General features: G+C 37.1%; 1 protein-coding gene across 5 annotated transcripts; it reads right to left on the bottom strand.

The window, feature by feature from the left end:
• Positions 1-1,278: 1,278 nt before the first annotated feature.
• On the bottom strand, positions 1,279-5,486 carry LOC104608951 (uncharacterized). Of its 5 annotated transcripts, XR_016083762.1 has the most exons (5): positions 4,767-5,480; positions 3,816-4,585; positions 3,608-3,709; positions 2,966-3,231; positions 1,892-2,503 (listed from the first exon to the last, which is right to left on the bottom strand). XR_016083762.1 is itself a non-coding variant. In XM_010275078.3 (4 exons), exons 1-3 carry the CDS (start codon positions 4,846-4,848, stop codon positions 3,614-3,616), a joined length of 948 nt encoding a protein of 315 aa, XP_010273380.1. In that variant the 5' UTR covers positions 4,849-5,486; the 3' UTR covers positions 1,279-1,738; positions 3,608-3,613. The 5 variants fall into 5 exon arrangements, 4 of the variants coding, with proteins under 4 accessions (XP_010273380.1, XP_019055262.1, XP_088756265.1 ...); XM_010275078.3 differs by lacking the exons at positions 1,892-2,503; positions 2,966-3,231 and adding an exon at positions 1,279-1,738 and having other exon boundaries at positions 4,767-5,486; XM_019199717.2 differs by lacking the exons at positions 1,892-2,503; positions 2,966-3,231 and adding an exon at positions 1,279-1,738 and having other exon boundaries at positions 3,608-3,706.
• Positions 5,487-16,279: the final 10,793 nt, after the last annotated feature.

The raw sequence follows: 16,279 nt of genomic DNA, 5'->3' as shown, positions 1-16,279 counted from the left end.
TTAATAAATCCCGTGCATCGCACGGGTTCCCGCTAGTATATATATAAAATAAGATTATTGCGGTTAAATCTGAATCTGATCCGAAATCCAACATGATAATTGAATGCAAATCTAAAGGTTTCATAATTGAATGCAGATGTGAATGCAGCAACTAGATCCAATCTGAATCAGATCAGCAGATCTAGAAGTTTCATAATTGAATGCAGATGCAAATGCAGAAATTAGATCTAATCTGAATCAGATCAGTTTACACCCCTAGGTGAAAGTGGTTCACCTAATTACGTAGTTAGCCTAAGCAATAGAATTTTACAAAGAAGAAAAAACTAATTTCTCCATTATATGTAAAGAATGCCTTAAGCCCTCATAATTTAATGATAGAAACAGCGCTGAGGAATGACAAATCAGGATTCATGTAACCAACATCCTATACATCATATAATTGGGAAAACTCTTAATACTGATTATGATAATAATAATAATAATAATATAAATTTAAAAATTAACGATTATTTATCTATCTTTTGAGAAATGCAATTATTCATCATTATCCATAATCTAAGCTTTATCTCAATTATATGGGTCATCTAAGGAATTATTATATTAATTTATGTCTTAAGACAAATCAAATCAAAAGACCATAGCATTTCATTCTACCCACTCCCACTCCCTTTTATATGTGGTAATAAGTTAATAACACTCACTACCTACCCTGTTCCAGGAAAGGGCCGAGAGTCATAATGTACATTGTTTCTTTTCTTTTTCTGAACAATTTCAAGCTTGACATCATACAAGTGGACTCAGCAAAAAACAAACATCTTAACTTACTTAGTACCTTGTGTTCTTTGAGTTTCCTTTTTCACCTTAAGGAAGTGGGTAGGGCATACCCTGTCTTGGATCAATAGGGCAACCCCTAATGCATGGTCAAAAAGTACTCTGAATACAACAAAAGTACATTCTTGTAATACTGCTTTGCCATTCTTTCTTTTCCATCTTTTACCAGAAAAGTTTCCCCATTGAGCAGTTCATAGAATCCCCAGTGGTTCACCTAAGAAGGATGTCGTGAGGTGTCCGTAATACAAAATACAAATCAACCCTTTTTTTGGAAGGATGGAATCGAATTAAACTGGGGTATTAGAAAGAAAAGTAAATCCCTTCTCCCAACTCCCAAGCACAACCAGAAGAAATCAAGAAAATGCAAAAGAAAGCATATTAATGTACTTACAAGAGGCTTTTTTTTTATGAAAAAAGAATGTTCCAGAGAAAGGAGTGAACGACCAATTTGATTGTAATCAAAGAATATGCATTCATATATTTATTTTATGATAGAAAAGTGGCAAACTCAAATTACAGAAGTACAAAACCACCTTGATTAACAAGAGATCAACTTTCCCAAAAAAAAATAAATAAAATATACTCCAAAAAAGAACATTATCCATCACAGAAAGTCAGAACCAAAAGGTAAGACACCCTGCAAATCCTAAGCAAGTTCGAGCTGACTATCGACAACAGAAGTATCCCTCACACATCACAATCCTGAAATTCTTTATTCAGTCAGCTCCCTTGTCCATTATTTCTATGGAGGATATCTTGAACATGTTAAAATCACAACCCATGACTTAAAACATCCTATAACTAAAAAACATCTCAAACTTGTGACCAAAATCCCCTTACTCGATAACAACTTTCATAACTCATATGCACTGTCCTGTCCACCTTAGGTCTTCATCATTCTTTGCACCTGCATCAAAGAAAACAATAGGCATCTTAAAGAAAATAATACTCTGTGAAGAAAAGCTATCACAATTGCTCAAGACTGGGACAAGTAGATTTAAATTGCAGGATGAACAGTGAATTAACTAAAGCAATAGATTTGTTTTTGCCCAATTGTGGTTACAACATGTCGACATGTCTAAGGCATAATTAGAGAAGTATGGAAAAGGCCAACCTCAGTTTGGGTTTAAGTTGGGTCAACCGTGTCTATGGCAGATTGCATGTGTCTGCTCTTACACAGAGAATTGACCATTAGAATCCCTGCAATTGCCTAGTGAGTAACAACCACAGCCTTGTCAACATCCCAATCTAACTTCAAAACACATCCAGGATGTGCCAACAAAGAAACAACTCTCTAGAGTTCCATAAGCCAATAGCCAGCGTACAGGACCATCATACCCCAGTCTGTACCCATCTCACTTGTAGGTTTCCCATTATATGTTCCCTCCGTGCAAGACAACATATACAAGTCCTGTCCATGCTCATTCAATTATACCCAGACATGACCTAAAGGTTGACCACACAAAACTAACCAACTTCCAAGCCCCCAAACAATTAAAAGGGCTTAATAGAAGAAATTTAAGAGAGTGATCCATGTTTCCTATAAGATAATAGCAGCTCCTTTACTTGCAAAGTACAGTACAATAATAGCAACCAAACAAGATTATCCCTTAATTTCTCCTTCCACAGCATATGATCCTTCAATGAATCAACCCTATAAAGAGGCACAAACCTGAGCACCAAGGCCAAAGGAAAGCCAATTAAATTAGGCTCAAATCAATAGTCACAGTAAGGTTCAAAATATCACAACATATCGGTGAATATTGTATGATGAGTATTGATCTTTGAACCCCAATATACCATTTAAGAGTTTTTTTTTTTTTTTTTTGGGGGGGGGGGGAGGAATTGAAATGTCATGCCTCACCTAATCCTGAATCAAAACATAAAATTGCATTTCACATGTATCAATACTCTGAACCTTGAGTCATAGTCAGAAAGTTCATGCTAATGCCCAACTACACAGAAAGTTCATGCCTAAACCACACATGCTCCTCTAGACAACCTAAGCGTTGCCTCCACTGCACCTAGAGATGATCCAAAAGAAGCCTCAAGCCTTGGTTACAAGGTTAGTTTTGCACATACCTCCATTTGTTTTTTTTTTTTTTGAGAAAAGGTAACAGAGTTTTGCACATACCTCCATTCTAATTCAAAGTATATTGAGCTTTTTGCTTCCGGAGGAAACATTTATATGAGAATCATACTGACTTTTGAGGATGCCTCAGGCTTTTCCAAGGGATAAGACTAGATCTGAATTCCTCTTGTAGGGAAAAATGAATTGTGACAGGAAAGAACATAATATTGCCCCTGAAAATTTAAAAAAAGAAAAAGAAAACCCTTCCTTGGACCCTCCAGTTGTTCTTATGAACCACAATCAATAAATGACTGAATCACAAGAGCATCCTGTCAGAAAAATAGTAAGCTTAGAACCTTGAACCTTCTCGATGGTAATCTTGGTGACTTGGTGTAAAATCAATGAACTCTTTTCCAGAACAGAACCTATTTTATTGCAAAAAAGAAAGAGGTGCTCAATCATGTAGATGAGCAGAAGGTAGAATACATCACCAAACCCCACAAATCAAATTTTTTTCACAGATATGCAAATAAACACAATCCATCTACAATAACAATACCATCTACAACAGCAATACAATAAACAAAACACTAAACCACACAAAACAATATTTTTTCACAGACATGTAAATGGTACAAGGAACCAGCTGGAGAAATCTCTTTTCTAACAGGAAAAAAGAAACATTTTTGCTATAATCTTGCTCACCTATGATCATCTATTCGAACCCGTCAGAACATCAAATAGGCCACAGCAAGACTTCCATGAAGTTGGCTGTACCGCCGGTGGAGCTGACCGTTCCACTTGCTGCTGGTTGAAAAGAAAGGAAAAAAAATATTCACTAGTAGATCAATGTAAACGATCTGATATTTTGAACTAAAATCAGAATTGACATTCATAATTCTAATTCACAGACCTGGGTTTCTGAGCTTTCAGGAATCTGAGGCTGAACATGATGTTCATCAGAAACCACGGCTTTACTAGTTTCAACAGGTGGAGCATCTATTGATGGCAAAACATTACCCTCATTTTCCTTCGACGCCAAATCAATCACACCCGAAACCCCACTAGTCTCATCCGAGGAAGGCAACGGCTGCTCCTCCTTTTCCTTGGGAACAACTACCTCTGTAGTCTCAGTATTGTCCACCGACTCCGAGGCGGCTTCCAAAATTTGACTCACCCCTTCAGACAAAGCAACAACCGGCTCAACTGATTCAACAGGAGGCAGAGTCTCCCCACCCTCACCCTTCTCCTCTACTAATATCTCCGATTCCGTCACCGAGGAATTCTTCTCGACCACGCGAGGTTTTTGAGACTCATCATCAGAGCTAGTACTGGAACTACCAGCATCCCCAGATGAACCACCATCACGGGAATCCTTCGCATACTCCACATGTTCGATGACAACATCGGTTCCCTCAGAATTCTCATCGGGTTTCAATTCCCTGACAACCTCCAGGACCTCCACTGCTTCTACCTTGTGCTTATTCTCTCCTTCCCCAGTGCTACCATTTATGGATTCTTCCATCGCTTTAGTGTCGGCAGCAACAGACCCAAGTGCGGAATAATCCTTATTCTCCTCCTCCTCTTCTTCTTCTAACGCATGATGGTGATCCTCTGAAGTAGGGGAACTCGCATAACCACTATCACTTTCTTTCTCATCATGGGTTTTCAGATCATCGTTTCCTAACAAAGGATGCGTAACAGATTGGGACGAAAGGAATACTAATTAAGACGAAATATTTAACTGACAGACACCCAATTGAGCAATAGAAAGAAGAAACAAAAATAATTAAAAAAAGAAAACTAAACAAGTGGGTGATGATGAAGAGGATGAGATAAGGCTAGTAGTTGTGTAAGCAAGTACCTTGAGAGTTAGTTGGAGACTGGATGTTGGCTACCTGCTCCTTTTTCTTTGCTGCTTTTCTCTTCTTTGCGCCTGAAGGCATGATACTCGATTGGCTCCTCTGTGGGTTTATGTAGTTGAATGAGCGAGGCGCTGATGGTGGTGGGATTGATTTTCCCTTGCCAATCTGTAATCGGGTCCCTGAAGACCTACCTCCCTGTCTCTCACTATCTCTTTATTTCTCTATTTCTTTATTTCTGTTACTTTTGTAAGCAAAAATGGTATATAGGCTTAGGTGGGATTTTTATATGTGAGAGAGGAAGGACAGAGTGGCAGGTGCGTCTTCTTGGTTTTTGAAATTTTATGGAAGGGTCGGTCGGTTGGTTTGAAACTCTGAAGTGAGTGCTGTAAATTCTGGGGTCTCTAGGGATTGGGAATGGAAGGGCGGAAGAAGTTTTTGCCAAAACTGCTGAAATGAGTTAGGACTTGGGAGTGGGAAAGCCGCATGCAAAGCGCGTGGTGGTGGAGCTCGCCAGGCCACTTAGTCATTACAATCCGTAACTCCTTTCTCTCTCCTTGACCTGTCTGAGTGACGGGGTGAGTATCTATCCTCTCTCTCTCTCACTCTCCCCCATATTTGTCCTGTCTTAGTTATATATAGTTTATAGAATTGCTTCACCAACAACCCATTAAGATCTAAGCTTCTAGATTGATCAAGGATTCAAGGTTTTGATGTTTTGCGTTTTGGAGGGACTGAGATTTTAGGGCAATTAAATGCAAACAAAAGTAGAAGCTCTGGTTGTTAGCAATAGGCACAGCATTTGGAGGGTTAGAGAAGTGGGGCAGTGTAAATTAATGGGACAAATGACAATTGGGGTTTCATGGGGACTTGACGTTGAAAGGAAAATGAAATGGAGGAGAACAGGTGTAACAATAAAAACAAATGGGTAGCCAAGAAAATAACGAGTGGAAGTGGAAGGCTTTGGAATACTTTGGATTTTGATTCCAAGGAAGAATAAAAAAAAAAGAGTCAAGGAAGAATAAAATAGAGATAGGGTTTGGAGTTTATGTGAAGCGTGAAGTGGATTTCTCCCATAGGTCCATCCTGATCAAGATATGATTCTAAAATAGTAAAATCTAAATAAACGATTAATTGTAATTCATTGTTTAATATAATGATTTTTCATTGTTCCATGAGGATTTCTATGCCTTATTAAATATTAAAATATATTATTAATGATAAATATTGGTGTATGCATATAACACTATATATATATATTTTTTTTTGTTGAAAAGGTCTACCCCATATAGCTATTAATTACATAGATCCATTTATCAAATGCCTACTTTTGATTTTTAAAGCTGTGTAGAAGACTCCTATTCCATAGCCTGGTTAACCAATAATGGTAGCTCATATTGTATATGTAATGCTTACAAAATAATATGGGAAATTTAGATAAATCTGGATTGGAATTCGAAGTACACATTATTTTAGAAATTGTGGCTAATTAAGGTTTCCTAAAAAAAAAAGGAAATTGTGGCTAAATTGGTACCCCAAAGGGGTTCATGTCTTAAATATTTATTTTCTACCTAGCATGTTTCAAACAAATCATCTTATATATACTACTTCAATAAAAAAAGGAAATTGTGGCTAAGTTGGTACTCCAAAGGCTTTTTAATAATAAAAAAAAAGGTCTATCATAGAAATGCTTATGGTTCTACTTTAAACAAACTCTTTTTGTTTGTTATAAAGAATATTTAATATTAGAGATGTGCATTCTTCTCTACAAGTTTTCCATATTTTTCTGTAATTATTTTGTATGTTTGTCTATTTATAAAATATATTGTTTAATATAATATTACAAGTTGTTCCATTTGATCCAAACGTTTGTACCACTAATCAGCCACTTGGATGGAAAATAATTTCATTTTTAAGTCATTTTTTTTAAATTGGTTTTTATATTATTACAATTATATAGTACTAACTTAATTAATGGAATTAATGGTGAGAAAGATTGGGGATTGATATTTAATAGCTTAAAAATAAAAGTTATTGAGCTGAGGGACTATTTCCTTTATAAGGAGGGACCAAATTCAGAAATAAAGGTATTTTAGTTAAGGAAAAGTCCATTCCCACTTTTTATGGTAATACAGATATAGATTATTCAATCATTTTAATTACATAAACAAGTTTTTTGTAATGAATGATGAACATCTAGAATCATTTAGATGTAGAAATTACATTGAATTCTTCAAATATCTTCACAACCTTTCTTGTCATGTCTGTATTACAATTTACAAAACAGACCAAAAACTAATGATAAATCTCATTATTTCATTAATATTCATAAATTTTTATATTTCAAATACAAAAATATTACAAAGATAAAGAACCATGCATTAAAAGTCAGATGAAAATACAATAAGAAAGAACATTATAATTCAAGATAATTACATAAAATTGAAAATGGTGTTTCATTTTTTTCTGCCAACAAAACATGTGCCAACCCTCTACCACCTCAATCTAACACCGTACATCTCACCATGAGACTGGGTCCCACCAAAGTGAGACCCGCCGCCATATATGAGATGTGCGGTGTAAAATCATGTTGGTAGTGGATTGGAACATGTTTTATTTACAGTTGATCCGGGTTCTGTTCATTCAATACATTTACACCCTTTTGTCTCAAAATATATAGAAATTTGTGCATTCCTTTCTCTAATTAAATACATTTTCTGATGGGTTCTTTCTAGCTGTAATATATTGATAATAATTGTCGTTATTTTTCAAGGATTCCACATTTTCCTGTGACCACTTTGGAGTCTCCTTGTAGACAAATGCTATTAAGTTGTAGAATAATTACTCCCCTAGCTGCCATTGCTTCAACTATCTCAATGCTTGTCACTCAATTTGTCTTGTCTAAAATTCTAGATTTCCTTTGATTCTTTTGTTCATTCTTTGGTTTGCATCCTTCGCGTCCCTCACCATATAGGGTAGCAATTGGACAGGTTTGAATGGATTGGGTTTGGATTGAGTTTCAACCTAATTCATCTGATCCATCAATCCATTAATGATCAGTTTAAATGAATTGAGTTCAACCCAAACCCACTTTGACCTAATTCAACCCATTAACCTTCTAATAACTTCGCATGAAAAGATGCTCAAAGTAAAAGACGAATCACTTGAGGCACGTTTTAAGCATGGCCTAATGGTAAGTCTTTACAACAACTAAAAAGTGTTGTCTTACGGATGAGGGTTCTAGGTTCAAATCGCATCACAAGTACATGCTTTTTACATGGAAATTTTAAAGAACAATTAATGTGGCTTGTTGCTTGTATACGGTCAAACTGTGTGGACCTGGACCGGATCAGGCCAAACCACCTGATTGGGTTTGGGGTTGTTTTGGGTCTGGACCGGACCAACCCATCCCAAATCAAATTGAACCAAGCCAAGTGACTAGGTTTGGGGTTGCTTTGAATTAAGCACGGTTGGACCATTTGGGCCTAGATTGGACCGGGCCATCTAAAACCCAACAGACCATCATGCAAACCACGGTGACTCAAGTCGGCCTTGGGTTCAAGTTAATACAAGTAGATTATGTTGGATTGAACTAGAATGATCCCTATATATTTATTGGTTGAACCTGTCCAAATCAAATCAGACCACCTACTCATTTTGATTAGATTTGAGTGAATTCAAGTTGGGTATGGCTGAACCTGAACATCTCAATTCTACCCAGTTCTAAATTGGACTACCATATTGGGCCACCGAACCATTTAATGGGATTTAAATTAATTTGGATTATGGGTGAACCACATTGACCCAAACTGGAACAAACCACCATTTGACTGAGTTGAGTTCAGGTTAGTAACCTGAATTTGTGCCAACCCAACTCAACCTGAATGAGCAACTAGTTAAACAAATCATATTTGTATTATTAACGGTTAACCTATTGGATATTCACAACCTCACCCAATCCAATCCATTTAAATTGAGCCAATGGGTGATTCAATCCATTTCCAACCCACTAAGTAAATGGGCGGGTTATAAAGTGGGTGGATTTGTCAGGTTCAATGGGTTGGGCATAAAATTGCCACCCCTAACCATACACCAAATTAATTTAACTTTTCTTAGATATTTTGGTGACTTCCTTCTTTATGATCTTATTTTCTTATTATTTGTCCAATTGTGGTCTCTATAAATTGTTTTTGTTTCATAGACTCCAATTACTGAACTAATGCTCATGAGTCCCCTCCACTGCTCTTAGTAGATTTTGTGTTTATCCACTAAAATTATATAATTTTTTGCTTCTAAAATATATAAAGTCAAGGTTCAAAATATCAATACACATGCAGAAGGGGTCTATTGGTTTGAACCATGTACAACCCCTTTCTTTTAGTTTTTTTTTCTTTTTTTTTTAAATAATTAGGGGTAGGTCTTAGGCTGTCTACCCCCTAAAATAGGTCAAAGCTTCATAGGTCAAAACTTCATTATTTCATGTATCAGTGACCCACCAATATGATAAATAGCGGTTGATAAATGAGGAAAATTTGAATCTTGCATAGAGCTTCTACGTCTTTCTCTACATGCATGTCTTTTGCATTTACAAATTATAATATTTCTTAAGTCACAACCAAATTATTTCTGAAATAGGTCTTAGGTTTTATACTAAAAACAAACGTCTTAGGTCATAATTAGGTGTCATAAAATTAAGACTTATAAAACATTACTGTGAACAACATAAATATTATATTATATACCAAAAATGACTCATGAGAAGTAATTTGTTGTAAGTTAAAGGGGTTAGAATATCTGAGGAATATACCAAAAAGTATATGAGTCAAAGTACTAAGAAATGATTTAAGGCTTAAGCACAAGTACTTTAACAATGGATATGACTTTGAATAGAATGGAATCACATAGCTGACCCCATATAGTTGGGATAAGACTTCAATGGTGACTATAATGATGAAGACAGAAATATTAGTTTGCTTTGGGTCAAAGTTTTTAGTTTTTACTGGTTCATTTCTCATAATGAGCGTGGACCTTATAAAGAATAACTCACAATGTATTAATTGCTTTCAAATGCTGCAGAAAGAGTTTAAAGCATGTCAACCAAATCATTTAAATGAAGCTCCCTAAGGTTGTGATTGGTTTGAAAGAAAATAAGAGAGAAACAGAACCTCTCAACTTTCTATTTCTCTTTTAATTTCTATCAAACCATACATAGCCTAAATGACCAAGGTATCTCCCAACCCTTTAAACTATAGCAAATTTTGGAGCAAATGAAAATGCCACACATGTTTACAAGAAGCTTCCTTTTTTGTGTGTAACTTTTATATTAAGACTGTAAAACAGCCAATATAAGGTAGGGTATAGGTATAGGGATGATGTGAACTGAACGGTTGAATATGTGACTAATCCAGAGATTCCACTACTACATAGACATTTTGGATTGGACTTACCATCCACCCATTTATCACAAACTAGTAAGCGTGCACGTGATTTGCACATGACAATTATAGATGATGATAATGATAGTAATAACATATCCAAAATTTTCTATAGACGATATGTATTTTTTTTTATCTTTTTGTAGATTTTTTGTTTTGTATTATTAACTGGATGCAGATTGCAAAATCTAACTCTGATTACATAAACACCTCGTTCAAATATATAATAATAGGATTGCATTGTGAAGTTTTAAGTATCATTTCTAGACTCTTATTTTTTGTAAAGTTTTATCATTTTTGTGTATATTTTTTATTCATTTATCAAAAAAATGTAAGATTTAAATAGAAATAATTGAATGAAGTGAAAAGTAGTAATTCAATTTACAATTTAAAACTCACAATTAAATAGGGACTAAATTCAAAAATGAGTGTTTTAGTCAAAAGAAAGTTTCACAATTTTGTTCATATTTTTAGTAGTAGTGTAAATATAGAATTATAGATGTTGAATTATTTACTTATGACATTAAAGGTTAAAACATTTAACCAGAAGTTGAATTATTTACTATTTAATTTTTATATTTCATATTGACCCAATTTAAATTCTGTATTTTATTTTCATTATCAATAGAAATAATTCTTGTTTATGATACTTATTTTTTTAATTTGATTAATAAAAATATCATAAATGTGTCTAATTTTTCTACATTTTTGTAATTTTTTATATTTTTTTCTAGTTTAAAAAAATTATTAACTAACTATCACTTCATAGGTTGATCAATTTGATTCAGATGGTTAAATCGATTAGCCACTACTTGGATAAAGAATGGTTTGTTTTTTGGTCAATTTTAAAATATATGGGCTTATATTGTTAAAAACATTGACATATAACTAATTAGTATAAATTATTAGTGAAAAATAACTTAAATATAGGATTTAATAAAAAAGTGGATTTAAATTTTCAACCCTTATAATTAAAGATGAACTAAATACATAAATATTGACATTTTAGTAGCCATTAAAGCTATAATATAATGACTTTTATACCCTTTCTCAAATAAAAAAAATAGAGGGTAATTTTAGTCCAAAAAGAGTTTTACATTGCATCTACACTTTTATATATAGTATAGATAGGATGTGTCGGATAGAAAATAGAAATAACGAATTAGAGGAATCTTTATAGTCAATTCAGACAGTTCATCATATTGGGGAATGGGGACCCTTTGGATGGTCACTATCATTTACATGAGATCATTGTAATACATTTTGTTGATAAGTGCTTTTATTATTGATGTTAAATAATATCTATCTATACTATATAAAGTATAGTACTTGTATGCTTTTATTCATAATGTTCCCAATGCATAGTTGCAAGGGTTGTAAAGTGGGTGTGAGGACCAATTTTGTAAGGAGGAAATATAATTTGATATCATATATGGTTAGTACTTACTTGCACATGTGCATAGCATGCACATGCACTCTTACACCTGGTTTAGGGTAAATTATAAATTGTCACCGTACTTGGGGGGTAGACAGGTAGTGATACACCGACACTCAGCCCCCAAACTATAATTTGGGGCAAATACCCAGCTTGAATTAGTAGATACCAGCACTTTGCCCTTACCATTAGCATTTCATCAATTAACGTCAGAAAGATTCCTTTTGACTATCATGTGCAATTTTAAACATTTCTAAAACCCTAAACTGCCCTTTTGTCATTTTATGAGACTGTCTTGTAGAAAATTGATAAAAGTACATCAAAAATGAAGAAAAAAAGAGGAAAAACACAATGAAATACATAAAATAGAAAATACAAAAAAGAAAAAAAAAGGAAAAATAGAAAATAGAGAAAACACTAAAAATGAAAAAAAAAACTAAAAATACAACAAAAGATATTTTGCTTTAGCATCCCTATTTATTTTCTTCTCCTAACCCACTGAACTTCAAATAGGCCTTTTAGGTGATTTCACCTTTACCATCGGTACTAGTACTGCTCATGGGCCAGGCCTAGGTTCAAATTTTGACAAAATTTGAAGGGACCCAAACCGAAGTAGTGTAAAAACGAATCTGATGGGCTGCCAATGAACAAGTCTAATCAAGACTGTTAATGAGGTAGGCAATAAAGAATTGGAATCTAAAAGTTTTGGGTGGGTCTTTCTTACAAATCAAAGTTTAGAGGTAGAGGTGTAAATCGGGTCATGTTGGGCCGACATGGCATGGCCTGCTTGTGGCCCGTGCAAAGAGCGGGTCGTGCCGTGCTGGCAAGTAGGCCGAGCAAGGTTGTTCTTCCCTCTCCTGGGATAAGTTGGGGGACCATCCTGGCACGGCCCGCGCCCGAGCCTATGCAGGCACGTTCCATGTCACAGGCCATGTTGTGGGCTAGGGTTGTGCTGGGCTGGGCTACAGGTTGGGCCTTGGCTTAGGCTAAAATAGGCAAAAAAGGCCAAGACTGTTTTTTTGCTAAGTAAAACTAAAATACTTAACTTTCCTTTAGGGTTGGGCTTTGGGAACAAATTGAAAAAATAAAAAATCTAACAAAAAAATGAAAAAATTACTTACCAAAATACAAAATGGACAACAAATTGGATAAAAAAAAGATAGGAATTTTATTTCATTAAAAATATAAAAAATTACATTGTTGAAAAAATAACAAATAATTTAAATAAAGTTGAAAAAAATACTCCATCTCCTTGACTTTAATCATCTGCTTCATTAGGTGTAGTATTGCCATGCCCTCCTCTGTCTTGTAATTTATTCTCAGCATCTAGCAAATCTTTAAAGCAGATGTCTTTTTCTTATTTCTCATGGAAGAGCAATATCTATTCAAGTGGTCAGTACCACCCTTGCTATTGAAACTAAAGTTAATCCTACATTTTTGGCAAATGACTCTTTTTTCCTTCCTCATAACCTCCTCTATTTTAAATATTTTCCAAGTCGGGCTAATAAACTTACTATTGGGGAATTGGTTTTGGGAGGATGAGCTGACCATTTTTTAATTCTAAAAAATAAAAATTAATTTAATTACACTTACCTAAATGGTCAGATTAATGGTTTAGAATCTCAACTTGATTTCAACAATTAAAGCCTCAAAGCCTACTAAATTGCTAAGTGTATGATATTATGAGACTATATGAGATAAGAGACTAAGAGAATATGAGAATTGAGGATGAGAATGGTGGAGAATAGGGATTTTTATAGGAATTGAAAATAATTCAATTGCCCAAAATACCATAAGAACTAGCTATTTTTTAGTTGTTGGGAGGGTTATTTTGGTCATTGTAAAGTCATTTATCACTTTATTTAAATGCCCCAAAGTCCTAAAAAATTAGTTGTTATATAGGATATAGTTGTTTGAGGGGCATTATTGTCTTTTTCTTCCCCAAGCCAAAATACATAATTTACTCCCTATATAGCTATTTATAGGCTTATAACTGTCGATTGAGGAGGTATTTTTGTAAACTCCCCTAAAAATCTGAAACTAGCCATTTGGAGGGTCCCCCAAGGGTTCCAATGGCTAGCTTTCTCGAATGGACTACACTCGGCCCGTTGCAAGCCTACATTCTATGTTGTGCCACGTGCTGGACCATGCTGGCACATGGGCCACGGGCAGCATAGTACACACAATCGTGTCGTGCTCGTGTGCTGTCATGCCAAGCCATGGACGACATGACCCGATTTACACCTCTATTTAGAGGGCTAAGCATCACTAACCCAAATTGCAGGGAGATAGTCTTTAATTTACCCTAATATTTATGAATATCTTAAACAGTATGTGTTATGGTCCCGCGCGTAGGATCCCATCATGGTCCGGTCCACGGTGCGAATGCTCTGCCTTCCCTTGCGTCTTCCCTTGCGTGCAGACCCTATTGCGGGACTGAATGGGTGATTTGTCCAAGAGACCACCCGAACTCTCCTCACTCTTTTCTTGGCTGAAAACTGAATGCTTTTTTTCAATTTGTAGCTCCTTAAATAGGAGATTACAGAAGAGAATTCCTTGTTGGATTCAGCTAGGCTAGGGTAATCCAACTTAAACTAAACTCCTAATTACCTACTCCTAATGGTAACACAACTCCTACTTAAGAAGATAAAATAAGACAAGGATAAGGGATAGGATAAGATAAGGGATAGGGATAAGATAAGGATAAGGTAAGCTGGCGGCGAGTTGGCTTGACATGTCCAGATAAGGGTGGGCCCACCCCTATGAGCTATCGTGTGGGCCCCGCTCTGTTGCTGCTGCCGGGTGCGTGCGCACGGCTCATGGTGCCGCTGCCGTGCGGTGCCGGGCGTGTGTGCGGTGCGTGCTGCGCGCCATGGTGCCGTTGCCGTCGGTGCCGAGTGGGTGTGCGGTGCGTGCTGCCGTGCAATGCGTGCGGTGGGCGCTGCTGCCTGGCGGTGCGCGTTGCGTGCTATCGGTGCGTGCTGCTGTGCGGCGCTGCCAGGCGGTGCCTGCTGCTGTGCGGCCTGCCGTGCGTGCTGTTGCCTATGACTGCTTCGCAGTGCACTGCCGGATGGTGTGCCCATAACATTACACCCCTCCGGGACTACAAGCTTGTCCTCAAGCTCGTGTTCAGGATACATGGCTTGGGACTCTACGAATGGATCAAACGGCTGTGCGCTATTTCTTAGTCCACCAACAGTATGAACAACAGGGACTGCCTCGTCTCTCAGTGCATAACGCTGAACTATTTGATGCAGACCCCCGCCACCTTCTTTAGTTTCCAGCTCCTAGGCGTAACCATGGCTTATAGTGACTACCCGCTTTGCTGCATTCAGGCTAGCTGCAAGGCCATTGAAGTGTTCCCTACCTCTTGGGCCATATAGTTTGAAGTAGTTTTGTGGAAGATCCATATAACAGAAATCACGTACTGGACTACGACCCCGGTGTGCTATGTTGTGGATCCTAACAATGCACCGGGTATGCTTACAGTCGAGGACCTCAAGGGCGGCCTTACCGAAGAGGACCATGCGTTTTAAAATATCCTCTCGGCCTTCCCCATATATATTTTCCTCAATATTACGAAACATAGGGCTGTCCATGAACACAAAATCTATGCCATCAGTATAAGCTTGGAAGGAAATTACCTCTATATCCTGCCCCCCCCACCTTACATCTCTTGCACACTCCTGTTTCTTGGATTTTTGTATAGTTACCATACTGTGGTGCCGCAACCATAGCTTTATGTCCACGCCGAGCCAAGGCCTTCGGTAAAGCCCCAGCAACATCGCCAAGCCCACCTGCTTCCGTCAAAAGAGTGCATTTTGCAGGTTCTACTATAATGTTTGTGACATCGTCCCCGACCAAAGGAGGAGACTTTACAGTTTTGTCCTCCATGCGTTGATCCTTGGAAATAACTACGGCTGTAGGGGCAGTGATCTGTTGTTCGCTGCATGCCCCTGCCTAGTCCGGACGGCGTCTGTTGGTGTTGGCGATTCCCTCTGAACTCATTTCTTTGTTGGAGAGGAATGCTTCTAGCAGGCGTCGCATCTCCTGGACGTCTTCCCTGACTTCACGAACCTCCATGCTGGTTTCTGCAAGTTGGTGTTCCAGTTCGTGGACTTTGGAAGACAGCTGCTCCATATCGCCCGTGACATTTGGCTTTGATACCAATTTGTTATGGTCCCGTGTGTAGGATCCCATCACGGGCCGGTCCATGGTGCGAATGCCCTGGCTTCCCTTGCGTGCAGACCCTATTGCGGAACTGAATGGGTGATTTGTCCAAGAAACCACCCGAACTCTCCTCACTCTTTTATTGGCTGAAAACGGAATGCTTTATTTCAATTCATAGCTCCTTAAATAGGAGATTACAGAAGAGAATTCCTTGTTGGATTCGGCTAGGCTAGGGTAAATCAACTTAAACTAAACTCCTAATTACCTACTCCTAATGGTAACACAACTCCTACTTAAGAAGATAAAATAAGACAAGGATAGGGGATAGGATAAGATAAGGGATAGGGATAAGATAAGGATAAGGTAAGCTGGCGGCAAGTTAGTTTGACATGTCTAGATAAGGGTGGGCCCACCCCTATGAGTTGTCGTGTGGGCCCCGTTCTGCTGCTACTGCCGGGTGCGTGCACGCGGCTCA

Source organism: Nelumbo nucifera, chromosome 3 (genome assembly GCF_055504915.1).
Source record: "Nelumbo nucifera cultivar China Antique chromosome 3, China Antique-T2T, whole genome shotgun sequence".
NCBI classification, from domain to species: domain Eukaryota; kingdom Viridiplantae; phylum Streptophyta; class Magnoliopsida; order Proteales; family Nelumbonaceae; genus Nelumbo; species Nelumbo nucifera.
This window is presented reverse-complemented; position numbering and strand designations above follow the sequence as displayed.

What these genes read in the sequence shown, in the direction of transcription:
- LOC104608951 (XM_010275078.3), bottom strand. Translation starts at nt 4,848, where the DNA reads ATGCCTTCAGGCGCAAAGAAGAGAAAAGCAGCAAAGAAAAAGGAGCAG. An exon ending in GTCTCCAACTAACTCTCAAG is followed by an intron (nt 4,586 to 4,766) that starts GTACTTGCTTAC and finishes ATCCTTTGTTAG; the next exon opens with GAAACGATGATCTGAAAACC. An exon ending in CTGAAAGCTCAGAAACCCAG is followed by an intron (nt 3,710 to 3,815) that starts GTCTGTGAATTA and finishes CTTTTCAACCAG; the next exon opens with CAGCAAGTGGAACGGTCAGC.